Source organism: Fistularia commersonii, chromosome 15 (genome assembly GCF_037954325.1).
Source record: "Fistularia commersonii isolate RoL2024-O1a breed Wild chromosome 15, RoL_Fcom_v1.0, whole genome shotgun sequence".
Lineage (NCBI taxonomy): Eukaryota > Metazoa > Chordata > Actinopteri > Syngnathiformes > Fistulariidae > Fistularia > Fistularia commersonii.
The window spans coordinates 9147580-9170474 of NC_141298.1; the positions used below are offsets into that span (position 1 = coordinate 9147580).

A 22895-nucleotide genomic window follows, 5' to 3' on the forward strand; every position below is an offset into this window, starting at 1 on the left:
CACTGAAGTGGCCTTTTCAACACCCTTTTTATCACCAAATTTCTGTGTCATCTTTGAGTGTGAAGGTAAAAGTTCATCAAGGTGCCACCTCTTATGATTGTTCATTCTGTCACTTGTCTGCATCTGTTCCTCTCCATCGGTCCTTCAATTGTCTCCACCTGTTCATCCATTCAGATATATTTGTATATATGCAGTTTGAATCATCTTAGTGCAGGGATGTCAAACTCATTTTCAGCGAGGGCCACATAGTATCATGGTTGACCTCAAAGGGCCACATGTAACAGTAACAGTAGAAATGGAACTACATGTAACGTAGAATGAATATAAGCTACTCCTTTATATGAAGTTTTGACTCATTCAAATCCAAAATGTTACATATGCATGTGCATAGATGTGAAAACCATGATGTTTACTGGTTGTTCTGTTCCAAAGCTCGCTTTCACTGCTGCATGGATTTTGGATGCGGCTTTCGTGAACACATTCTGCTGTCATCTTAGTTTGGCTTTTAATTGTTGGACAATTTGTTGTTTTTTTGGAATGCTATATTGTACTCTGACAACCGACGCTGCCTCTTAACACAAAAGATGTGCCAGATTTCCTCCTTGAAGCACAAACACATATTGGCTTTCCCATCTTTCTTGCAAAAGCCTTCCATCTGCATCAACTTTTCTCATTCTGGACATTTAGGGATCATTTGTATGTCTGAAAATGTCATTGATGTGGACACATTTTGATCTAATTGCAGGATGCCGTCACATGGTCGGTAACATGATCGGCATGAATTGTGGGAAATGTAGTTGATGGTCCCTGCATGTGCTTGACTTCTTTATTTGGAGACAATCAGATCTTTCTCGACGTCCTTTCGGGCCGCATAAAATGACGTGGCGGGCCACATTTGAACCGCGGGCCTGGAGTTTGACACGTCTGTCTTAGTGTCATCCTGGTTTGCACCCCACACCCTGGAGTCTTGGTCGTGCCGTGTGTATATCAGTCGAGTTTTTTTTTTTTTAATGTAATTGCATTATCATCATTGATATGATTGACATTCTTTATGGAATAGTCACAGTACAGCGTGGGAGTGTTGCGCCGTGAGCTTCCCCTTAGAAATGGCTTTCGGATAAAGTTCCGGACTCCGCTCTTGAGCTGCAGACCCACTCTGTACACCGAGGGGACCGGACCGCAGCCTCCGGTAAGGCTCAGGGGGGAGGCGTGTGTGTGATCGCAAAAAACTCGTGGCGCGGACTGTAACAGGCACTCTTCGCAAGACGTTTTTGCCGCTGTTTATATCACGCGTGGGCAAGCTCCACGACGTCATCAGAGCGCCGCAGACGGCGCACCCTGAAGCGATTGTGATCGTAACTTCAACCAGTGCAGCCTGCGGACCGTACTCCCCACGTACCACCAACACGTTGACATTACCACCCGGGACAAGAACAGCCTGGATCACATGTATAGCAATGTTCGTGGCGCGCATAGGGCCGCACCCCACCCACACTTTGGGCGGTTAGACCACAGTGGTACTTTAAACCACGGTGTACGGAGCTGCTTAGTAGGGACTGAAGAAGGCCATCAGAACAGCCAGGAGGCAGTACAGAGAGAACTATACGGACTACAAGTCCAGCATCTGCATCACCACAGACAACCTGTCGGACGGCCTCAACAACTTCTACGCCCGCTTCGAGAACCCCAACCACAACACAGAGGGGAATTACACACATGACGAGACCACGTCGGCCCCGTCGATCCTCCTCTCTCCCAACAGCATCATCAAACCAGGTACAGCGAGCGCTGAGATGGATCAACCCCCCGCAAAGCAGCCGGACTGGACAACATCCCAAGGTGGGCCCCCAGAGCTTGTGCCAACAAGCTGACTGATGTTCTCACTGCCATCTTCAACCTCTCCCTCAGCCAGAGTACAGTCACCACCCGCTTCAAGAACACAACCATTGTCCCCCTCCCCAAGAGGAGCCCACCCACCTGCCTGAATGATTGCAGGCCAGTAGCGCTCACTCCCATCATCATGAAGTGCTTCGAGAGAGTGGTCCCGGCCCACATTCAGAACGACAACCCTAGACCCCCTGCAATTCGCACATCGACCCAAGAGGTCCACCTCAGACGCCATAGCCGCCACCCTCTCCTACCTAGAAAACAGAGTCCTCCATCAGGATGCTCTGTGGACTACAGCTCTGCATTCAACACGGTCATACCCCACAAACTCACACACAAAATGTCCACCCTTGGCCTGCACCCCACCCTTTGTGCCTGGGTCCTAGATTTTTAGTCTGTCAGGATAGGTAACAGGACCTCAGCCAGCATCATCATGAACACGGCCACTCCTCAGGGATGTGTCCTCAGCCCCATCCTCTACACCCTGTTCGCCCATGACCGCGTCGCCTCCCATGAGGACAACATCATCCTGAAATTCACAGACGACACCGTAGGGACAGGACGTTTAAGCTCAGGCGGAGATGAAACGGCTGACAGGATGGAGGTGGCCAGTCAGGTGAAGTGGAGTGGAGTGAGGACAACAACCTCACCTTCAACACGGACAAGACCAAGAAGATGATAGTAGACATGAGGAAGGAAAAGAGACTTTATCAGCCAATGTTCCTCCAAGGTGGGCTCAACAGCTGTTGTACATCCTGAGGGGGTTTGGTGTGTCGCCTAAGATCCTCAGCAACTTCTACAACTGCATTGTTGAGAGCATCCTGACCAGCTGCATCACAGTGTGGTACGGCAGCAACACTCTCTAGGAACGCAGACACCCTGCAGCGAGTGGTAAAGACTGCAGAGAGGATCACCAGAACCTCACTGCCCTCTCTGCAGAGCATCAACCACCACAGAGTCACCGCAGAGCTGCCTCCGTCGCCAAAGACCACGCCCAACCCCAACATGGAGAGTTCACACTCCTACCCTGCGGCCGGAGGTACAGGAGCGTGAAATGTAGAATGACACAATTAAAGAACTTGTTCTACCTGACTGCCATCAGACACTTCAACAGCTGACACTCATTCTTCTCCCTGCACATGTAAAGTCTACACCACGTAATTTGCGCTCATTCTTGCACCTGCACTTTGTGAGTTGCACACTAAGCTGCACTCAAACGTCTTATTGCACTGTATTCTACTCACTGTTCTATTGCAATGTTCACATTCATATCTATAATCGTATTCATACAAAGTTTACACTCTTCTACCAGCACATATCCCAATGCACTGCGGACAGCAAGTAGGAATTTCACTGTACAGGGAAACTTGTTTCTACACATATGACAAACGTTTTGAATTTTGAATGATTTTAAGTTTTAAACCAGCCGCAAGTCCTCGGTTGGGTTGTCATTCTGGTCCCCGTGTCTAGTTGGGACACCGCAGCACTGGTGTCCGTAAATAAAGCGAACGTGAAATTAGACAAAGTATGCTATGAAGAGAAATTTCATTTTTGAAAGCTTTTCTTCAATAAAATGTGTGATACAGAGGCAAATAGACGAGCTCTCTCTGACAAGCCACGCACACAATTCCCGTTAAGCACTGGTGGGTTGGTACAGTTACGTGTAATAAAAATAGTTTATTCCATGGATATGTGGCCTTGCACTTTGAAATCCAGTGGGGTTTCCCTCGTCATGTTTGAATTTTCTAACTGTTTCATTTTCATCATGCAGCAAAATAACTGCCTCCGTCTGCCATCGCTCTCCGCTGGCAGAAAAAGGCGGTGTCCTGCAGCTCCTCGCATCCGGTTGGACCTGGCCGTGCTGTCGGGACTCTGCTGCACGCTGTTACATGCCTCAAAGATGTATAGAGGCCATGCAGGTTAGAGCTTATAATAGCCAGGAAATGAACTCAAGTAGAGGTGTTAGAAAATTGGTTCACAAAAGAAAACTGTGTGTGTGTGCATGCGTGTGTGTGAGTGTGTGCATGCACACGCGCGCTGCAGTCTCTTGGGGGTGCCAGCCGAGTCTTATTGTGTTGCTGTTTGTTTCCTAATGGAAGAGATGACTATATGAGCCTCCTCTGTCGGTGTGTAATTAGATTTATGTGCTCACTCTCTTCCCTGTAAATCCTGTTTTCCATTGTGAGTCTGTGATAATTTCATGTAAATGTATGCAGCTAGGGAACCACTGGAGGGATTTCACAGAGAATTAAACCTTGTGAAGAACTAAATTACATGAACACACACATTGATTTTTATTTTGTTTCATATATACTTTGTCAAGATAGTGACAACATATGTATACATATATATCAGTGCAAATATACGCAATCAGATATTTGTAACATCAACGTCATGCATCGTTTTCACTGTTTATGTGTCTGTTTGTCCATCAATGCATATGTATATCCCTGTCTGCGTTTTTCTGTAATCTATACTTTTAAAAGTATGTCTGTATATTTCCGTGCATGTGCACCCCTGTCACGATGGCTGTTCTGTATTAGAAAATAGAGGTGCAGAACAGCGGAACAGATCGGCCCTATGAGCAGTGTCAAAGGTCGTGACAGCCTCATATCACCATCTGCCGAAAAGGCACAGATGGAACGGTGTAACGGTCCTAGAAGTGATCGATGCCGCGGCCGTGTCACATATCACATCTCCGTTACATACGTATTTCAAGATTCAAAGTGGCTATTGTCACATATACAGTCTGGAAACATGTTTCCTTGTACAATGAAATTCCTATTTTGCTGCCTGGAAAGTAAACGGTTTTGCAAGGTGAAAAAGTGCAGCTTGACATCTTCCAAGTTGCCTGCAGCTTGAGTGTGTAAACTCCCAAAGTGTCGGCTGAATGCAGACAGTTAAATAAATAGTTGAGCGCAGCACTGGCTGTGGCTGCAGATAAGTGAACAATCAGGTGCATCTAATTGTCCTGAGATAGGAAATATATATAACGTTATATTCAGTCACACGCTGAAGCAACAGACCTTTTTGTGGCTTATGCATATTCATAAATGGCATCACAAGGATGGGGTAATTGCAAATCATGAAACCCAGAAGGAACTGATTTCACAGCCTATGTGAGGCAAATAAATTCTTGAAGGGGAAGCTCCTTTCTGTAGCCGCGCTTTTAATCCGTACCTTTGTTAACACCAGCTCAACTCTTAACCCATCCTGGCGTGAACACAAGCGGACGTCAGCGGGCAGCGCTGAGGTGCCTTGCTAAATGTCAGGATGGCGGCGTTCTTTCACTCGCTCTGCCCGCAAAACCAGTCAGGGGGGTCTGACTGATGACCTTTTTGGTAAGTTCACTGAAAATCCAGCCTTGATTTGATGTGAACGCATCACCTTTCGCCCTAATTTTTTGTTGTGTTTCATAACATTTTGGATAGAATTCATTGAGGCGACTGAGAAACTGATGTATAAACAAGGATCTTTCATGCTTTGATATTACGTAACTGTCACCATACTTTAGATATTTCATTAGACGGGCTGCAATGTGAGAGGCTGGGCCTTCATTCATACATTGTCAGTCCACCAACTACCGGTTCAGCCCTCAGACACCGACTACATCAGACCTTTTAATTAAACTAATCCAGGTCATTTCACACGTTATGAGTCTCAAATAATGCATTCAGCCATCTGCCTTTGAATCTTTCTCAAAGTCCTGTGGGTCTGATGATCACTGCACCTCCACTGCAAAGTTTTTTTTGCATCAAATGTGAGAGAAACAGATCGTTTCTCCGGTGACCCGGAAGCGGCGTTCATCTCAATTATGTGAGCGAAAGAGAAAATGTTATATCCCGCGACCTCCGGGTGTGAGATATCGGTCTTTGACACACAATGATGCTCTACCTCCTGTGTGTCTTTGTCTTTAGGAACACCGGCGTTCCTTGATAGGAGTGTAAGTCTGCAGAATGACTCATTGCGTAACATCAAACCCAGCACACCGACACAACATTTATCTCCATTTATTATGTATGGTAAGTTTTCAGACTGGGCGGGTCGAGAAAGAGAGAGGGTGGGAGAGAGCGAGAGAGAGAGAGAGAGAGAGAGGAGGGGGATGAGGAAACATCCCTCCACTCCTCTCTTTGTGTCTCTCTCGGTCCTGCGTGCCAAGAATCTCAGTGAAAGAGGGAAACATTAACACAGCGGAGAAGGAGGCGTCCCGTGTTTTGTAGCTGCAGGGGAGGATGAGAAGGTAGAAGCTGAGCGAAAAAAGGGAGACACAGTGCCAGACACTCGAGGAAGAACAAAGAGGAGGAGGAAGCCATGCTGAGGAGGAAGAGGAGCGTGTCTTTCGGAGGCTTTGGGTGGTGAGTGTGTGTCTGCGAGTCTGTGTGTGTGTCTGATAAATGGCCTAATGATCTCATCACTTCACTGACTCGCACGCCTTTCGGGGGTCTTTGGGTTCATTCGTAGCCTGAGGGGCAACCAAGTGTAATCCCAGTGACATCACGGTGACATCACACAGGGCCAGGAGCTCCAAAAATCCTCAATAAATAAATCAAGAACTCATAATTTGAGCGAATGAAGTAAAACTTTATTTTTTTTATTTCATTTTTTTATTTTTGCTGCCCCAGTGATGGGACACAAACCAGAACCATCAATACACAGATGCTCTCTTGCCCCTTTTCATTCATGAAACTTGATGGCTTTCACATTCATATTAATTACTGATTTATGAATAATCATGAGTAAAACCAGCCTTTGTATTTTTGGAAAAGCTTGTTTTCTATTAAAAAAAACAGGCATTTTAATCAGAATAATCATTATAGTTCAGCTGATGGCATGACAATTTTATCAGGTGTGTATTTGAATATTTGTTTTATAGAAAATGTGGAATTGTAGAGTTTCAATCAAAAGTTTTTTCAGGCTTCTTCCTGACAAAACAAACACAGCTCAGCCATTTTTAACTGCACACCTCATTAAATCTCACAGTGTGCATGTTTGAAAGATTTTGAATCCAGTAACGCGGGAGAATCAGGGACGAGAGGACGTCACTGAACCGATTCGAACATCTTTATTTATCTCCTTTTAATCACTTTTTCTCTTTTATATCAAAACACACATTGAAATAGTCCAGCTAAACACCAGCTATAAGTATATACATTTGTAAGAAATCGAATCATGGGCTAAAGATATAAGATAAGAGCGAAAAGAAGAAAAGATTAAAAAAAAAGAGGTAAACAGATTGTTAAAACGTGAAATGAGCTACCGAGACACATGCATTAAATTAGGGTTGTTTTTGTTTGTTTTTTTACAACTTTGTCTGAATTTTCAATTTTAGTTTCATGAAGGGATTCTCACATTTTGTGAGTTGCTATTATCAAATTTGCGCCCTGTGAACATGTGGTCAGGCGTTCAAAGACCAGGGGAAGTTAAACTGTGACTTCTTTTGAATTTATATGTGCCTTAAGTCTTTCCGTCCCTCAGTTTCCCGTCAACCGTCCCATGTTTCGGCTCGGTTGAGAATCTCACTTTGGTTTTTCGGCAAATGAACAACTTCTAGTTTCTTCAGAAATTTGAATATACCCGGACAAAATAGGGAGGAAAAAAAAAACGGCCTGCAGCTTTCCGCTCCGTGTGTGCACTTGATAAATAATGCAGGGGGTTTATGTTCCCCCACTCTGCAGGTTTCAAATCTGGCTGGTTTTAGTTAAAGGACTTCAAGTCAGGTTTTATAAATACGGCACCAAATCACAACACAGTTGTTTCACAACACTTGTCCACGTGCAGTCGAGCAGATCTGGAGCGCGCTCTTAAAATAATTTACAGAAACCCAGCATCCCCCCCCCATGAACAAGCACTTGGTGATAGCAGTGAGGAAACTGCAGCTGCTTTTGACCGCTTGCAAAATCCTCTGACCGATCCCAGCTCAATGCAGGTGGCCTTCTGCCTTGACTAGTTGGAGCAGGAAACAGGGAAGGATAAAGATAGAAAGAGTGTGATAGAATGTTGGTGTTTGTGAGGAAAGGGTGGGACGGACACAAATGATCTCATTGTAATAATAACAGTAGTTATAATAAATATCAGGGAAAATATCTCACGAGTACCGCGTCTCCGCTCAGACTCTGCGTTTTCACAATAAACTGACAAAAATATCAAAATTCTTCAATTCCGGAAATCCTGTCTCACTGTCAGTCGGATGAAGTCCAGGCACGCACGCACACACACACACACACACAAAGATCTAAAGAGTGTGTGCGGCCCCGGTGCTATCGTTTAATGAAGCGTGAGAAAAATAGTTCCCATTTCTACTTTGCAACAGTAATGTTAATGAGGATTTGACTTTTTTTAATCAGCACTCTTTAATTGAACACATTTTTCTATCCTTCTACATCTTCTCTGCTTCTCCCTCTACAACCCCCTCCTTCTTTACACACTTCTGTCGCCGTCCACCCGTTTTTGTATTCCCCCCATACCCTGCCCCCTCTTTCATCATTTTACTTTTTACTTTCTCCCATCTTTCCATTCTCCCTTTCTCCTCCCAGACTCTCTGGCTCAAAAAGCCATGTACTTTATTGACCTCCATAGAAATGTATCCTTTTGTTTCCCTTTGCTATCCTTTTCGTTTATCACATCATTTTTCCTTCTCCCTTTCCACTGATACCTCTCCATTTTCTGTTATCAAATTCTCCCCCCTGTACTTTCTCTTCCTGCCAACCACCACTTATTTGTCTGTCTCTATTCACTTCTTCCTTTCCTTTCACCCACTTCTCACCTCTTTCACTCCGTTCTTTCCATTCTCTTCCCTCCTCTTCTGTCCCACACCTCATCTCCATCAGTGTGTGTCCGCGAGCACCCCATCTGCCACACACACAACTCTGCCCCTTACCCTTTTTCAGTTCATCTTCTTTCCCCACCTTGCCAGGTTCTCCTAAGTCACCATATTATTATCTACATTCATTGCTCATTATTAATTTTCTCCCTTATTGATACTTGTTCCTTGTCCTTCCACCGCTCCCCCATCTTTGTTTCCAAGAAGCCCTATTCCAACACTCGCCTCCTTCTTCCCTTTCAAGCTTCCTGGCAAATTAATCTCTACTATTCCCCTTTATTTTTAGCTCAACATCTTCTTCCACTTCTCCTGCCTGCTCCCAGAAATGCTTCACCTCCCAGGCCTCTTTTTATTCTTCCCCTCCCGTATATCTTTCTCTTCCTCTATTACTCTGCCCTCGGATGTATTAGTACTGCTCATCGTTCCCCCTCAGCTTCCAGTACTTGGACAGGGCACAAAAACGGAGTTGCGGGATTAAATAATGCAGGAGTAGCTCCGGGCCATCCGCAGGAGCGGTTCATCTGAAACCCCACGCCCTCGTTCACCTCCAGCCATCCCTCCTTCACCTACATTTTCATTTCTTTGATGGGGAGAACCCCGATAAGCAGCGCCGCCCTTAAATCTAATTTGTTATAATGATGTACGTCCCCGTCCTGCCCCTCCCCTCCCGCCAGGGGATTCTGACAAAAACAACGACAACTGCCCCAGAATCTGAAAATGGCCTGCAGCGGGACAGCAGTCCCTCTGCTCACAACATTTCCTACACCTAAATATGATTTAGCAAAGGAGAAAATAAACTTCACATTTTTAAATACTATCGTGTGTAATGTGATCTATGTCTCGGATGCGGCTGATTCTCGAACCGCACTGGATGCCGTGGTGGGTCTTTGAGTAAACGATGGGAGACGCCACAGTTTTTAAACCCTCTGTGATCATATTATCTCCTTTGGCGTTTATGTAACCTATTTAAGCACACTGTTAATCTTTAATGGAGTAAAAAATGCATTTGTCTGTGTTAATATTTCATTTGAGGAAAAGAAATTTCAATAATCAGGCCTACGGAGTGTTTGCACCAATAACGATGAATAACTTAAAACACTGTTATTCTTTGAGGGTAATATCTGAGTATAAACTATTGAAGTTGCGGTTTACCACCTCTAACCTGATTGGTTGACATCAGTTGTAAACTTTTCACATTTAGATTTCATTCTCAGCAGTTTATAACCTATGTACTTATCATTTCATTTTTACAACTCATGTCTCCTACTCTTCATCTTTATTTTCTATAATTATTCCCTGTCTTTTTTATAATTTTCTAATTTGTATTCTATTGTATCTACACTTTGTTTATTTGTATCTATATCCTTTCTTTGCATATTCTTTCTTTTTTTACTATTTGCACTATTTTCTACCCCATAATTCTGCTGTGACAATAGAATTTTATCTTATCTTATGTAGGCAAGAGGGTATGTGCATCTTTGCATGTGGGCTGCCAGCTCGAGCAGCATTAATGTGTTATTGATGGCCTTCAGGAGTTAAGTTTTCATTGTCATCATAGAGGCTTTCAACCCCGTGGTCGATAACTTTTTGTTTCCGTTTCTAGAACGCCGACAGTCTCTTAATAGCATCACCCAACTCAAACACACATGCGTTTACTTCCTTTCTTCAAATCCTCTTGTCCACTCCCACCCACAAGCTGCTGCTGATTAAATTCAGAGTATGTGCTCAGGGCATGAGGAGATGTATGTTTGTTGTGACATGTTATGACTATCAAACTCCGTATCCCAGAATGCCCTGCGAGCCAAGCTGGAGTAATGGTGCGGATGATGTAAAGATGCTTCAAATGTTTCTCAATGAAGGGGGGGGCATTAAGATTCTTGCCGTCCGCACGAATAAAAATCGAACATTTTCCTCACGTCTCCAGGCGGCTTTGTCTGAATCGTCGAGCCCCGAGAGACGGCAGTATTTAACCTAAAGGTCAAAAGCAGTGTTTTGTTGCAAACAAAGCAGCCGTAACGCAGTTAATGACGCTTTTTGAAGCATCGCTCATCGAACTAATTCCACTTTATCTGTTTCATTTGACCCATGATTGTATCATTTAACCCCTTTGAGGGTCAGCAGCTTAGCTGCTGAAGGGCTCTGCTTTTCCTATGAAAAATAGGTGAAGGGTTCTTGTAGGAAGCGTTTTTTTGCTTCACGCTGGATTTTTGCAGCCTCACTTTGTCATTTTGCTTCAGCTGTCCAATCGGTTTCTAGAGACCTTATTATGACAGTTAACTATAAAAAAGGAAATGAGTCTCTGGCACTAAAATAAAAAATAAATAAAATAAACTGCAGGTTGTATGACTCATGACCAAAAATAGTTTTGACGCGTATATTAAAAGCCCTTCTCAAATGGTTTTACCATTTTCACAGTAGGATTTGAACTCTTCAGTGGGTCATTCAAAGGATTTGGTTATAATATTTATTCATGTGATCGCTCACACCTATAACCACTGTCTGTTGCAAGTTTATCGATTAGTTTCCGTATTTAGATCATCTATGTATCTATTTAATTTGTTTTAGAATCAATTTACATATCCAGAATATCTTTCCAACATTGAAATATTTACATTTTTTGCTGTGACTCTAATAGTTATGGGGAGTTCAGTGGACAACAGTTTCATTCAAATATTAATTCAAAACTAAAACAACATTCAAAATATTTAAAAAAATCAAATATGCGAGAAATTGCATTTTAAGTCCTTTCTCAGACACTTCTGTTTATATGGCTCCCGATTCTTAACGTGATCTGCATATGTACTGTCATAATTGTTTGTCCCTTACTTATTTGTTATTTCTTTATAAACATTAAAGCTACCAACTGCACCGTGTCAGCTATTACCATTACCATGTAACTATTAGCAGTACTGTTATTATTATTAGTATGAGAGCCTCTTTTCCGTGTACTGTCCACTGTCTCCATCACTCTTGCTTTCCTATCCCTCTGTCCGTCTCTCTCTTTCTATCCCATCCAGTCGAGGCAGAAGGCGGCCTTCGTTTAGCATTGTTTGTTTTTGTCGCCGCTTTAGGGGGGAATATTTGGTTTCAGTAAATCATTTCAAAGAGACCGGTCCAGACCTGCTTTACAGGGAAAGTGTCATCAAACAACTGTGTTGTGATTTGGTGCTTTATAAAAGAAATCTGACTTGACTTACTGCATGTTCATGGAACATGAAAATGTATCCCAGTTTTCCTTTTACTCTTATGTTCTTTTTCAGAGTGATACTGATATCTGTGTGATACTGATATTATATATAAGTGTGTGTGTGTGTGTGTGTGTGTGTGTGTGGTTATTTTTGTTGGAGTGACTGCAGAAATATTTCAATTGAGGAGTCTGTATTGAGCATCGTTTTTTTTTTCTTTTCACAAATTGCACGTGACCTTACGTGATCTGTCAATCAGTCACTTCATCCGCTGTGTCGCCTGTATTTCTTTAAAAACAAAGTCAAACTGAAATGTTAATGTTTAAAATCCAGTCAAATATCACTAAGTTGAGTTTCTCCTCTGAATGTGAAAAGAGTCAAAAAATATTTATGTCCATCTTGGAAAACTAATTACAAAAAGATGGGTTAGCTTTTTCATTCTAAACTCAACTGCTCTGCTTTTGCAGTAGATTTTAAACTTGTATATTGTATTATTTAATTTTCTCGCCTAACCTCTGGACAGTGGTTGTATCTGAACCCAGTACATTCCCACTTTCAGAAAGAAGTAGTTAAAGTGCTTTCCAGGTCATTTTTTTTCCCTACTTTTGGGTAAAGAGGCATGAAACATTACTCCAAAAGAATATTATTCATACTCATAACAAGAGCGTGAATCTCTGCAATAACAGGGCAAGAAATAAGGCAGGTTTTCATGACAAATGTAGTTCAACTCTAATTATGTTCACAGCTGCTTGTGTATGTGTTTGTGTTTGTGTGTGTGTGTGTGTGTGCGTGTGTGTATGTGCTTCAGTGTGATAGAAAGGTTCTGCAGCACTTTAATAAAAAGGGTGTTTTATTGCTGGGAGCCTCAGAGATCACGCCTCGCTCTCGCTCTCCGGTCACTACGGCTGATGGAGAATTCACCTTCAAAACTCAATAATGACTTAATGCACTTCCTGTAATCAGAGTGAGAGCAATATATTCTAACAATGTCTTTCTCTCTCCCTCTGCAGGATCGACAAGTCCACCGTCAGCGCTCTACGAGCTCGGTGAGTTCAACCCCATCACCAAGAAACACTCGGTGGACAGAAAAAAAATGATTCAGGGCTAATACTGATTTAATAACATTTTTTAAAAAATTGCATGTATTCATTCAATTTCAATTTAATAAGTGCAACATGACCGTCAAAATGAACCCTCCAACAATAAGATTCTCCAGCAACAGTTCCACGCTCACGCTGACATAATGAAAGAAGCTGGATTAACATTTCTTTTGCATTTTTATTTATAAGCTAAAAACATTAGCTTATTTCTTACCGTGTCCTCTTTCTTTTATTCTGAGAAAAAAATATTCCCCAGAAAATTAAATCATGAGTATTTCAGTCTGCATCTTATGTCGTCAAATGAATCTCAACAAATAACAGAAGATGAATCTCTTCCTTAACATCCTCTATTCTTTTAATGTTCAAACTGATTTAATGGTATTCCCAAATTGATTTTTCCAGAGAATTCAGTTACTTTTCAGTAACAGTTAATGTGATTTGTTTTTGTTGATTCAGGGAACATATATATATATATATATATATATATATAATTTGCCTATTATTTACCTATATATAGGTAAATAATTTGCTCAGAGAACAATTCAGTGTGTGTGCGTATGTGTGTGTGTGTGTGTGTGTGTGTGTGTGTGTGTGTGTATGATTCTCTATACACTCCTGGTTGCGTTCGGTCACAATTGCATTTTTCCATTACATCACTGGTACAGTAGTTTGCTGAAAAACAACTCTTCCCGTTTTACATTTTCAAAAGCACATTTCTAGCAAACTGACAGCATATTATAGCGATTAACAAATTTAACACTAAAATGTTTTATAGAAAATTTGCAGAAAAAGCATTGCATAGTTTTCCCACCGGTTGCATTTGTAGAAATGCAACGTTTCGCTCAGCAAGTTCCAACTTTAAGTATTTCCTGGTCTTACAGAGGCAGCCGTAGCTATCCTCAAAACTCAGAGTCACTAAATGGGAAATATCTCAAAGCCCCTGTCACAACCATTAAAAAAAACAGTTCAATGTTTACCAAAAAATCTTAACTTGACCACGTTGGTTAGAAACACTTCCTCATGTTGCTTTTGTTTCTCCCACATTGGCTTTTGGATGACGTCCCTAGTAACTCTCACATCCTTAATGCTACTCCAGCTGCTCGTGTTGTTCAGGTCGCCGAGTCTTCCCTTCCATACGCGTCCATCGTGTCTCTCACGCGACCTTCATGGCTCATCCAGCCGCCCGCGGTGCTCATGGCCCTATCGATACCATGTTGCCCGTCCTTCACATTGCTCTGATGTTGCACATACGTGTCACATCGTGCATATTGCAGAGGCCTTGAGTCAAAAGTGTCGATTATGTGGCTTGTGTTGGCATTCACAATCTCATTGAGGTCAGTCCGGAGGACCGTTACACTCGACTTGCGCGCATCTTTCATCACGTCCAAGTCTTTTCTACCACATTAATCATGTACCTCTTGCCATCTTGCCAACATCTAACCATTTCTCAGCTTTTTATACTTTATTCCGTCCATGTGGAAATGTGCAAAAAACAAGATGATGTTGGGAGAGGAGAAGGAAAGGGATATGCGCAATGATGTGAAACTAGACGGAATTATTTCTCCTACATCCTTCAGTTTTATTGTAACTTCATTCCATCACTGTGGAGAATACAAATCGGCCATTATTAGTAGTCCCATGTCCTCGGTCTTCCTCTTTTTTTTCTAATGTTCCCATGTTCCTCTATATTCCCATCTCTTTCACTTCATCTCTCTCGCTCTAAAATACCATCAGGATTATGGTGCCTTAATCACCAAGAGAGAGAGAGAGAGATAGAGAGAGAAAGACATGGGGACAGAGAGATGGTGAGAGAGAGAGAGAGATAGAGAGAGAGAGAAAGAGAGAGAGACAAGAGAGAGGAGGGCTAAAATCGGAGTAAGATGCTCAGTAACCGATGGCAACATAACGATGTCGCACGACCACTGGTGAGTCTGGCATTTCCTCTCATCCTCCATCTGCATGTTTGTGTTTTTCTTGTGCGTGTGTGTGTGTGTGTGTGTGTGTGTGTGTGTGTGTGTGTGTGTGTGTATGTGAGAGATACAGAGAGAGGTAGGAAGAATGAGTGTGAGAGTGACAGAGAGAGGAACATGACTAACATACGGTAGTGTGTTTCGGTGTTATTTGTATAATTTCTGAATAATGTCATAGTGTTAAGGCACCTAGAAAAACTTGAAATAGTTTGTCACGAATGTGAGACATGGCAGCAGATAGATAGATAGATAGATAGATAGATAGATAGATAGATAGATAGATAGATAGATAGATAGATAGATAGATAGATAGATAGATAGATAGATAGATAGATAGATAGATAGATTCCATATCTCAGTGTTCTATTTCTACACATCCATTAAGTACAAGTGTACGTGTGTGTGTGTGTGTGTGTGTGCGCACACGTGCATGTGTTTACGTGCTTGTGTTCGCAGCTAAAGGGCAGACCGTCCGTCTGTCTAGAAACAGAAGCCAGCAGCATGTCTCCCCACCCCGCCACCACTGTTGTTGTCACCGACAATGTTGCCTTGTTGTCACAGTTGTTGACATAACAGAAACGTGATCACCCTCTCAGGAAAAAAAAAAACAACAGATGTGTGTCTGTAGGCAGCATCTCAGCCAGAGGAGCAGAAAGTAAAAGAAACATCTCTCCACTGTCACACTTGTTGTCTCTGCAGGTAGAAATGTCTCTCTGGTGGTCAGGACTTGGTGTTAGGGTGCAGCAGGTGAGGGTGCTTTCAATGCATTTATTTAAACAAAAATCTCAAGCTATACAGTGTGTGTGTGTGTGTGTGTGTGTGTGTGTGTGTGTGTGTGTGTGTGTGTGTGTGTGTGCATGCGCGTGCATTTTGAATAAGTTGTGCTGGTTTCGGTTTTACCTTCTAATCTTCAGTTTATTTTTCTCATTCATCTCAGTTTTTGTATCCGTATCATATGTGCCCATTTGAAGGTTGGGCTAGCCACCACCAAAGAAAAATTCGAATTTGACTATTGGGAGTGACCGATTTCAAACTGGCCGCATCCATCAGATGGGATGATGAAGTGATGGAATTAGGAAACTAGAAACCCCTAAGTCACCTCACATGGAGTAATAATTGGGCATCCTTTTCTGCCTTTTAGTTTCTGTTCTCATTTCTCATTGAACTCTGCAAAGCTAAAGCAAACAAATAATAAAAAAAAAGCCCTAAAAAGGACAAAAGCATTTCGCTATATGGAATATCCTCATTACTTCACATTTCACCTTGAAGGATTACAATGTTATATACATTTAATTGCAGTTTAACGATAGATAGATGATCTCAGCGCTATTAAATAGTAGAACGACCACCAATGGCTTGTATAAGACCAATAGTGCAGCGGCATGAAATAAGTGTGTGCTCTTTGGCCCGGAGTGCAAGACAGAATTTTTTATAAGGGAACACAGTAAAATGTCATAGAAAACAGGATAAAAAAGAAAACAAAAGTCAAGGCTCTATGCAATTATACTCTGTAAATGGAGTAATGGACCCTTGGGGGGGGGGAACAGTCCAAAGGTCATCTCTCATTCAGCTCTGCTGCGCTTTCACTGAGTAGCAAATTTGAACCAAAACTTGCATTTTTAATTTTTCGCCACCGGTGATTTATTTTTTGTTTTGTATTTTTTCATTTTTTCCTTTTTTTTTTTTTTTTTAATTTATTTATTTTTTATATATACTGATGTTCCAACCAAATCTTCGGAGCTGGTCTTTCACAGCATGTAAAAAAAAACAAACATTTAGTTTAAGCCTCTTACCTTTTAACACCAGCATGATGGGGAAAATGTTGACATTCTGCATTGGGCGTGTGACAGAGAAACGCTTCTGGGGTGTGTCGGCTCACAACAACAGAGACCGAGTTGATTGGGCCGAGATGTTGAATACTACGAAATAATAATATGGACAGTAAAAAACAGGAAGCCGTCCTGTGTTTGGTTGTTTTCTCCCTACCTGGGCTCATCATACTCGACACATGATTTGAAAGTCAAAGCTGAAAGCAATATGAAGTAATCCGTGATGAGACAGACCTGGAGGCACGGGGCATTGTGGGAACATCCCGCGGGGACTTCACTGACATCAGTGTATCATGTTAGCACGAGTGTGTTCACAGGAGATGATGGTATGAGCTGTGACATCCAGCTGTCGGCCAGCTGAGTGCCGAGATAGAGGAAAACCAGTTTTATTTTGAAATGTCACTCAGGACCTTCTGTTGAGATATCTTCAAACCAGCTAATTGGGTTGACAACGAGTCGACCGAGGACAGATTGTAACCTTGAGCTTGTCCATGCCGATGGGGGGCAACAGGCGGGGTTTAAACCGGACAGGTCAGCTGTCAATCACGGGAACGCGCATAGAAATGTAGAAATTATTGAAAACTGTAATTTATATTCTGGAATTAACTTTTTTTAGACAAACAAATTGGGAAGAGTCCAACAAATACATACAAATAGGAGATTTTAATGTAAATGAACAAAAAAAACCTGCTTAGTCAGTATGATGAATGAGAAAACAGCCTGCAGTCGATCAATGAAATAGCCATTGATGCAGCGGTACCAAAAAGCGCATAAAAATATTTTCTACTAAAACCTAAATATATTCACATTTGGCTGTGATTCATATTTACCTGTTGGTTTTGGGGTTAGTGCTGATTTAGGGTTGAGGTTAGGGTTTGTGCCGGGGTAAGGACACTGTTTACCGCCAATTAGAGTACGCATCATTTTTATAATATGATATCTTTTCTCGGCTGGATCTGGATAATTTTCGCAAGAAATCAAACATCTGCCAGCTATTGGCTGAGACCAGCCATCAATGAAGATGTCACAACTTCCTTTTTTGGTGTCCAATAACTCCATCTGCATACCTGGAGTCATACCTAATCTAAAACATGGGGAAACATCCAGCCTGACTACAACTTTGGATATGGAAAAAAAAAATTATTCATTTTTTTTTTTCCGTCACGGTTCAGTTTCAGGCACTTTCATCCAGTCATGAAAGTTATTTATTCTGAATTCCCATTCAACAGAAAACGGACTCCAAGATTTTGATCAATAATAAACCACAGTTTACCCAAGCATAGTAAAGTATGCTGTAATTAATGTCTGTGGAGGTTCTCAGTCATCCAGGTCACGATGAATTCTTGTCAAAATCTTCGTGTCGTAGCAAATGGACTTGAATTTCTTCACTTGAAGTCGCTTTACCCCTCATCCGAGAGGATTCTGTGACCCCAGAGGTCATTAGAACTGAAGAAGCCTCTCGGATGAGGGATGAAATGTCTTCAAGTGAAACACTCAAGTCCAGTTGCTGTTATTAATGCTTTTTCCTGCAAATATGCTACAGTATTTACATACAAAACGTCAAATCTTAATTTCTGTGTGTGTGTGCACGTGTGTGTGTGTGTGGAGGAGGATGTGTGTATGTGTGTGTATCCATTAGCTTCTCTTGTTTTCTTGACCCCCTTCAGTTTTCATCTCGCCTCATACTCACACAACACACGTAGCCGCTGGCCCTTTGGCTGTTCCACTTTTATCCCTTTTCACTGGAAATGTCAGTTTGATAAATTTGAATTCATGAGGGGCCACGGCGGGTGGAGGAGGAGGAGGAGGAGGAGGCGGGGAGGAATTAGGATATTACATACAAGACGCTGGATGTATCACTTTCCTTTATGTTCAATGGGTTATATTATTTACACCACAACTGATCAATTCAATATTTGTTCTAATTTATCGATAGAAGACGGAAAACAAATAAAGAATCGATATTGCAATAGATATTGCACATTTTTTAGGGATGGCTCGTGAATTACTTCCATTACTTGATGCAAATTGATGGTTTATGTCAAGATTTTAAAATGAGAAAAATTGATTTTGACTGTGATATGTAGGGAGCGCCTTCAAAATAAAGTAGCTTGCTCCCCGTTATTGATTCTGGTGTAATTTTTAAAGTGTAAAAAGGATGTGACTCCTGAAAATCTCTGGCCACTTTCTCCTCTGCGGTAATTGCACAAAAACACGCAAATAGAGGGATAACAGACAGGGCAGACTGCATTTCTATTACACCTTTTATTTCTTAGTGAAAACAATTTTCCTAAGCAGACTTGCAATTACAGTATCAGCAGGCACACTGCTCAGTCCTTGAAATGCACCCTGACTGAAAGGTGGCGGCGTGCGTGCGTTGGGGGGAGAGGGGTAACGTTCCGTACATGACGCTCATCACGTAAACAAGCAAAAATATAAATAACGCCGAAGTTGAGCGAGTCAGAATGACTCAGCGACTTGGACAGCAAGCATAAAATCCCCACCAAAACTTCGATCCAATGGTGTGCTGTGTTAGAATCCTGATCTGTGCCGATCACCGAGTCTGACAGATGACATCATCAGGGTTTAATCAGGTCCTCTTATTTAGAACGCCGTGCAATGCCATGGCAACCGCGGTGAGGAGAGTAAGCGGGCCAAAAAATGAATGGTTTGTTCAGTCGATTACTCTTTTGTGTGTCTGTGTGTGTGTGTGTGTGGGCGAGTGTTTGTGTGCGTGCTCTTGTCATGAGTATCATACATCATCATGATATTTGTCAAAGTGGAGTGATGAGTTTGTCTCAAAGGATAGTGCTCCAATCTGTCAGAAGCCAGACATGCACACACACACACACACACACACACACACACACACACAAACACACACACACACACACATACACAGAGGAAGATTCTATTTCTTCTCTGTCACTGAAGAGCAGAAACTTAAAGTCAGTATTGATCGTCAAGGGTTCTAGGTGAAAAGAGCCTGCAATGAATCTCACTCCGTCCTCTGATGAATAAACACAACATATTTGGTGTGAATTGTTTTACTTCAATCTAAAATGAAAGATTTTCCAACAAATAGTATTTGCAGGACTTTGCAAAAGACGGAGAATGTCTGTGTGGCTAATGTCATCTATACACCACAATTCACTGCACAAAGTTGACGCGAACAGTAGCAGCTAGCACCATTACGTGAATGCTTGCAAGTGTATCGGGTAAATATTTAATGGTGTCTGGCTGCTGACATGCACAAAGCAGTCCTACAGACGATCACGTCCATGTTTGCCATGCAGCTTCAACCCTTTATTCTTTTTGACATAAAGTATCTGCAAGCACCGCCCTGCGGTCGCAATGCCACTTGCCATCAAATTATGTCATTGGTTAAATATGCTGGCAGAAATTCCCTAAAATCAGTTCTTCAAAGAAAAAAAAAGGCTTCACTGTTTAAAACTTCCTGAAGGGGATTTATCACACTTCTTTTTCCCTAAAGCTGAGCATTACGAACTTATATTTGTATTTTCTAATTTAAGATCAAGTATTTGACGGACTTTGAAAGACTACTTTGTCCTCACTGATAAAGATACTTTGTTTTTTATTAGCTGAAATTATAAGGTTAAATCACTCTAGTATTGTATTTCCTGGTTACCGCGGGGAGTCATTTGCCTCAAACTAACTTAACCTTTGTCTCTCAAACGCGCTAGCTTCAAGTCCTTCTCTCCATCCATAAATCAACTCTCTGGTCTTCCTCTAGACCTCCTGCCTGGTAGTACCAACTTCAGCATCCATCTACCTGGATCTTTCTTGATAAAAGGAAGCTGAGGATGCTATCCCATATCTGTCCATGTCTGAACCATCTCAGTGTGACTTTATCTCCAGAATCTACCATGTGCTGTCTCTCTGATGGACACCTTCCCGATGCTATCCATCCTCCTCACTCCCGAAGAGAACCCCCACATTTTCATCTATGCTGCCTCCAGCTCTGCCTCACGTCTTTTCCTGAAACCAGGGGTGGGCAAACTACGGCCCGCGGGCCACATCCGGCCCGTTGGTCTTTGTAATCCGGCCTGCCAAAGATTGGTACAGAATTCATACTTGATGTGAATGATTGAATAATTGGATCGATTAATGTGGGAGCTCAAACAGGATTTATTATTTCATTATTTGATCTACTTGAGAACATTTGGGAATTTTCCTAAAATGTATGACACAGATTGGCTTTGTGATTTAGCCCTTACTGGCACACATGAATGAGCTGGATGTGAAGCTACAAGGGAAAAAAAACGTTTTGTTCATAAAATGCAAGCAAACATCAGAGCCTTCAAAACCAAGCTGGTTTTATTTTCAAAGCAAAGAAAACGTTCTGACAAATGTCAGACGAGTCTCATATGTACTGTTAACAAATCCGTATTAATATGTATCCTAACTTGTGCTGACCCGGGCCCTCTGTCAAAATTTAAAAGTCAATGCGGCCCCTGAGCCAAAAGCTTTGCCCACCCCTGCTCTAAAGTTGACTAACATCTGTCCGTCTCCATTCCTACCCTCGATACCCAACATCCCCGTCACTCCTTCATCACCTGGGTTGCCTGCGTGTCTGCTGAAGTCTACACCAATTACCACTCTCTCACTTCTGGGGATATTCTGCATTGCTTCGTCTAACTTGCTCCAGAATTTCTCATCTCTTCTAAAGCACATCAACCCTGTGGGGCATAGCCACTGACAACATTTAGCACCGCACCTTCAATTTCTAGCTTCAGACTCATCATTCTATCTGACGCTCTCCTCGCCTAACAAACTCCTCCCTCAAGATAACTCCTTCTTCTAATTCCTCCATTTCTCTTCTTATCAATTCTGTGACAGTACAATTTAACACCTGCCTTGCTACCTTATATCCACAGTGTATTAACCTTCCTTCTCAGCATCATGTAATCATGTCATCATCCCAACATTCAAAGTCTCTACTGTCCATCCCAGACTCTTGCCTTCCCTCTTTTCTCTCTCCTCCCGAACAAACAATCCTCTCCTCCTTCGACCCACAGTTGTCCGATTTCCACTGGTTCCCTGTAGATTATAAGTTCTCAACCTGGGCCTCAACTAATCCTGCATGAGAGGCGTAGGTTCAATTCGGATATTTGGTTTCGGCACAAGTTCTACGCCAGATGCCCTTCCTGACCCAGCCCTCTGTGTTGATCTGGCCTTGGTACCGACCCAAACCTTTAATTTCTAGCTTCAGACTCATCACTCTATCTGACGCTCTTCTCACCTCCAGAACATTCCTCCTCCTTCCAGACAACCCCCACTCTATTTCTCTTCCCATCAATAACGTGATAAAACATCATAAATCCTGCTCTTCAACTTCTAGCTTTGCCACCTTTCCACCTGGTCTCCAGGACACCCAGTACATCCATGTTCCTCTTCTCATGTCAACCAGCTCCTTTCATCGTCTTGCCTTTCCTCTTTTCTCTCTGCTTACAAAACACCTTACCCTTCTTCTTCCGATTTCCACCAGCGCCCTGTAGTTTACTGGTATAGTTGGTGATTGTTGTTGTTAGTCCTGGCTTCGACCAGTCCGGTATGGTTTGGGGCCGCATTTGTCAACATTGTTGAAAATCGTGTATATTTTCGCAAAATGGAAAATTTTGCAGGAATATTGTTCTGAATCAACCATCATTACATGACCAACATCATCATTGTTGCAGAATATCAGTTTTCATTACCATGACATGAATAGTCCAGTTCAGTCCAATACTTGCATTTAACAATCAATAACCCTTATAGTAGGCCATGTCAGCTCTGAATTTTGTACCGCTAGGTTTTAGCCTGGGGGAGGAGAGACGTACCTTCCCGTCATTTGTCTCCACAAGCTGATGCATAAAAATCGCATTTTCTCAACCCAACATGTCATGCTTTATAGTTTTCATTGTTTTGTCTTTGTTTGAAAGCTGTTTGAATTGCAATCCATTCCAACAGCACTATAAATAAAATGAACTCACCCCTCCCTGACAAGCGGAGAGAGAAAAAAGCACAGAACAACAAAGAGTCTTTTTTTTCTCTGAACCTCTTTACCAGACGCGTACAATAAATAACTTGTCAAAGGGGAGTCT

At 42.2% G+C, this 22895-nt stretch overlaps 1 protein-coding gene across 7 annotated transcripts in view; it reads left to right on the forward strand.

The window, feature by feature from the left end:
- The first annotated feature begins 6032 nt into the window (after window positions 1-6032).
- Window positions 6033-22895, forward strand: part of LOC147226387 (rap1 GTPase-activating protein 2-like) — a 33357-nt gene continuing 16494 nt past the window's right edge. For 4 of the 7 annotated variants that reach the window (XM_086160520.1, XM_086160521.1, XM_086160522.1 and 1 more), the window contains exons 1-2: window positions 6033-6242; window positions 12903-12938. In XM_086160520.1, the coding sequence (XP_086016646.1) occupies window positions 6199-6242; window positions 12903-12938 (80 nt within the window). In that variant the 5' untranslated portion in view covers window positions 6033-6198. Of the gene's footprint in view, window positions 6243-12902; window positions 12939-14779; window positions 14918-15661; window positions 15710-22895 lie in introns of those variants that run through there. The other 3 variants (XM_086160526.1, XM_086160525.1, XM_086160524.1) reach the window with 3 other exon arrangements.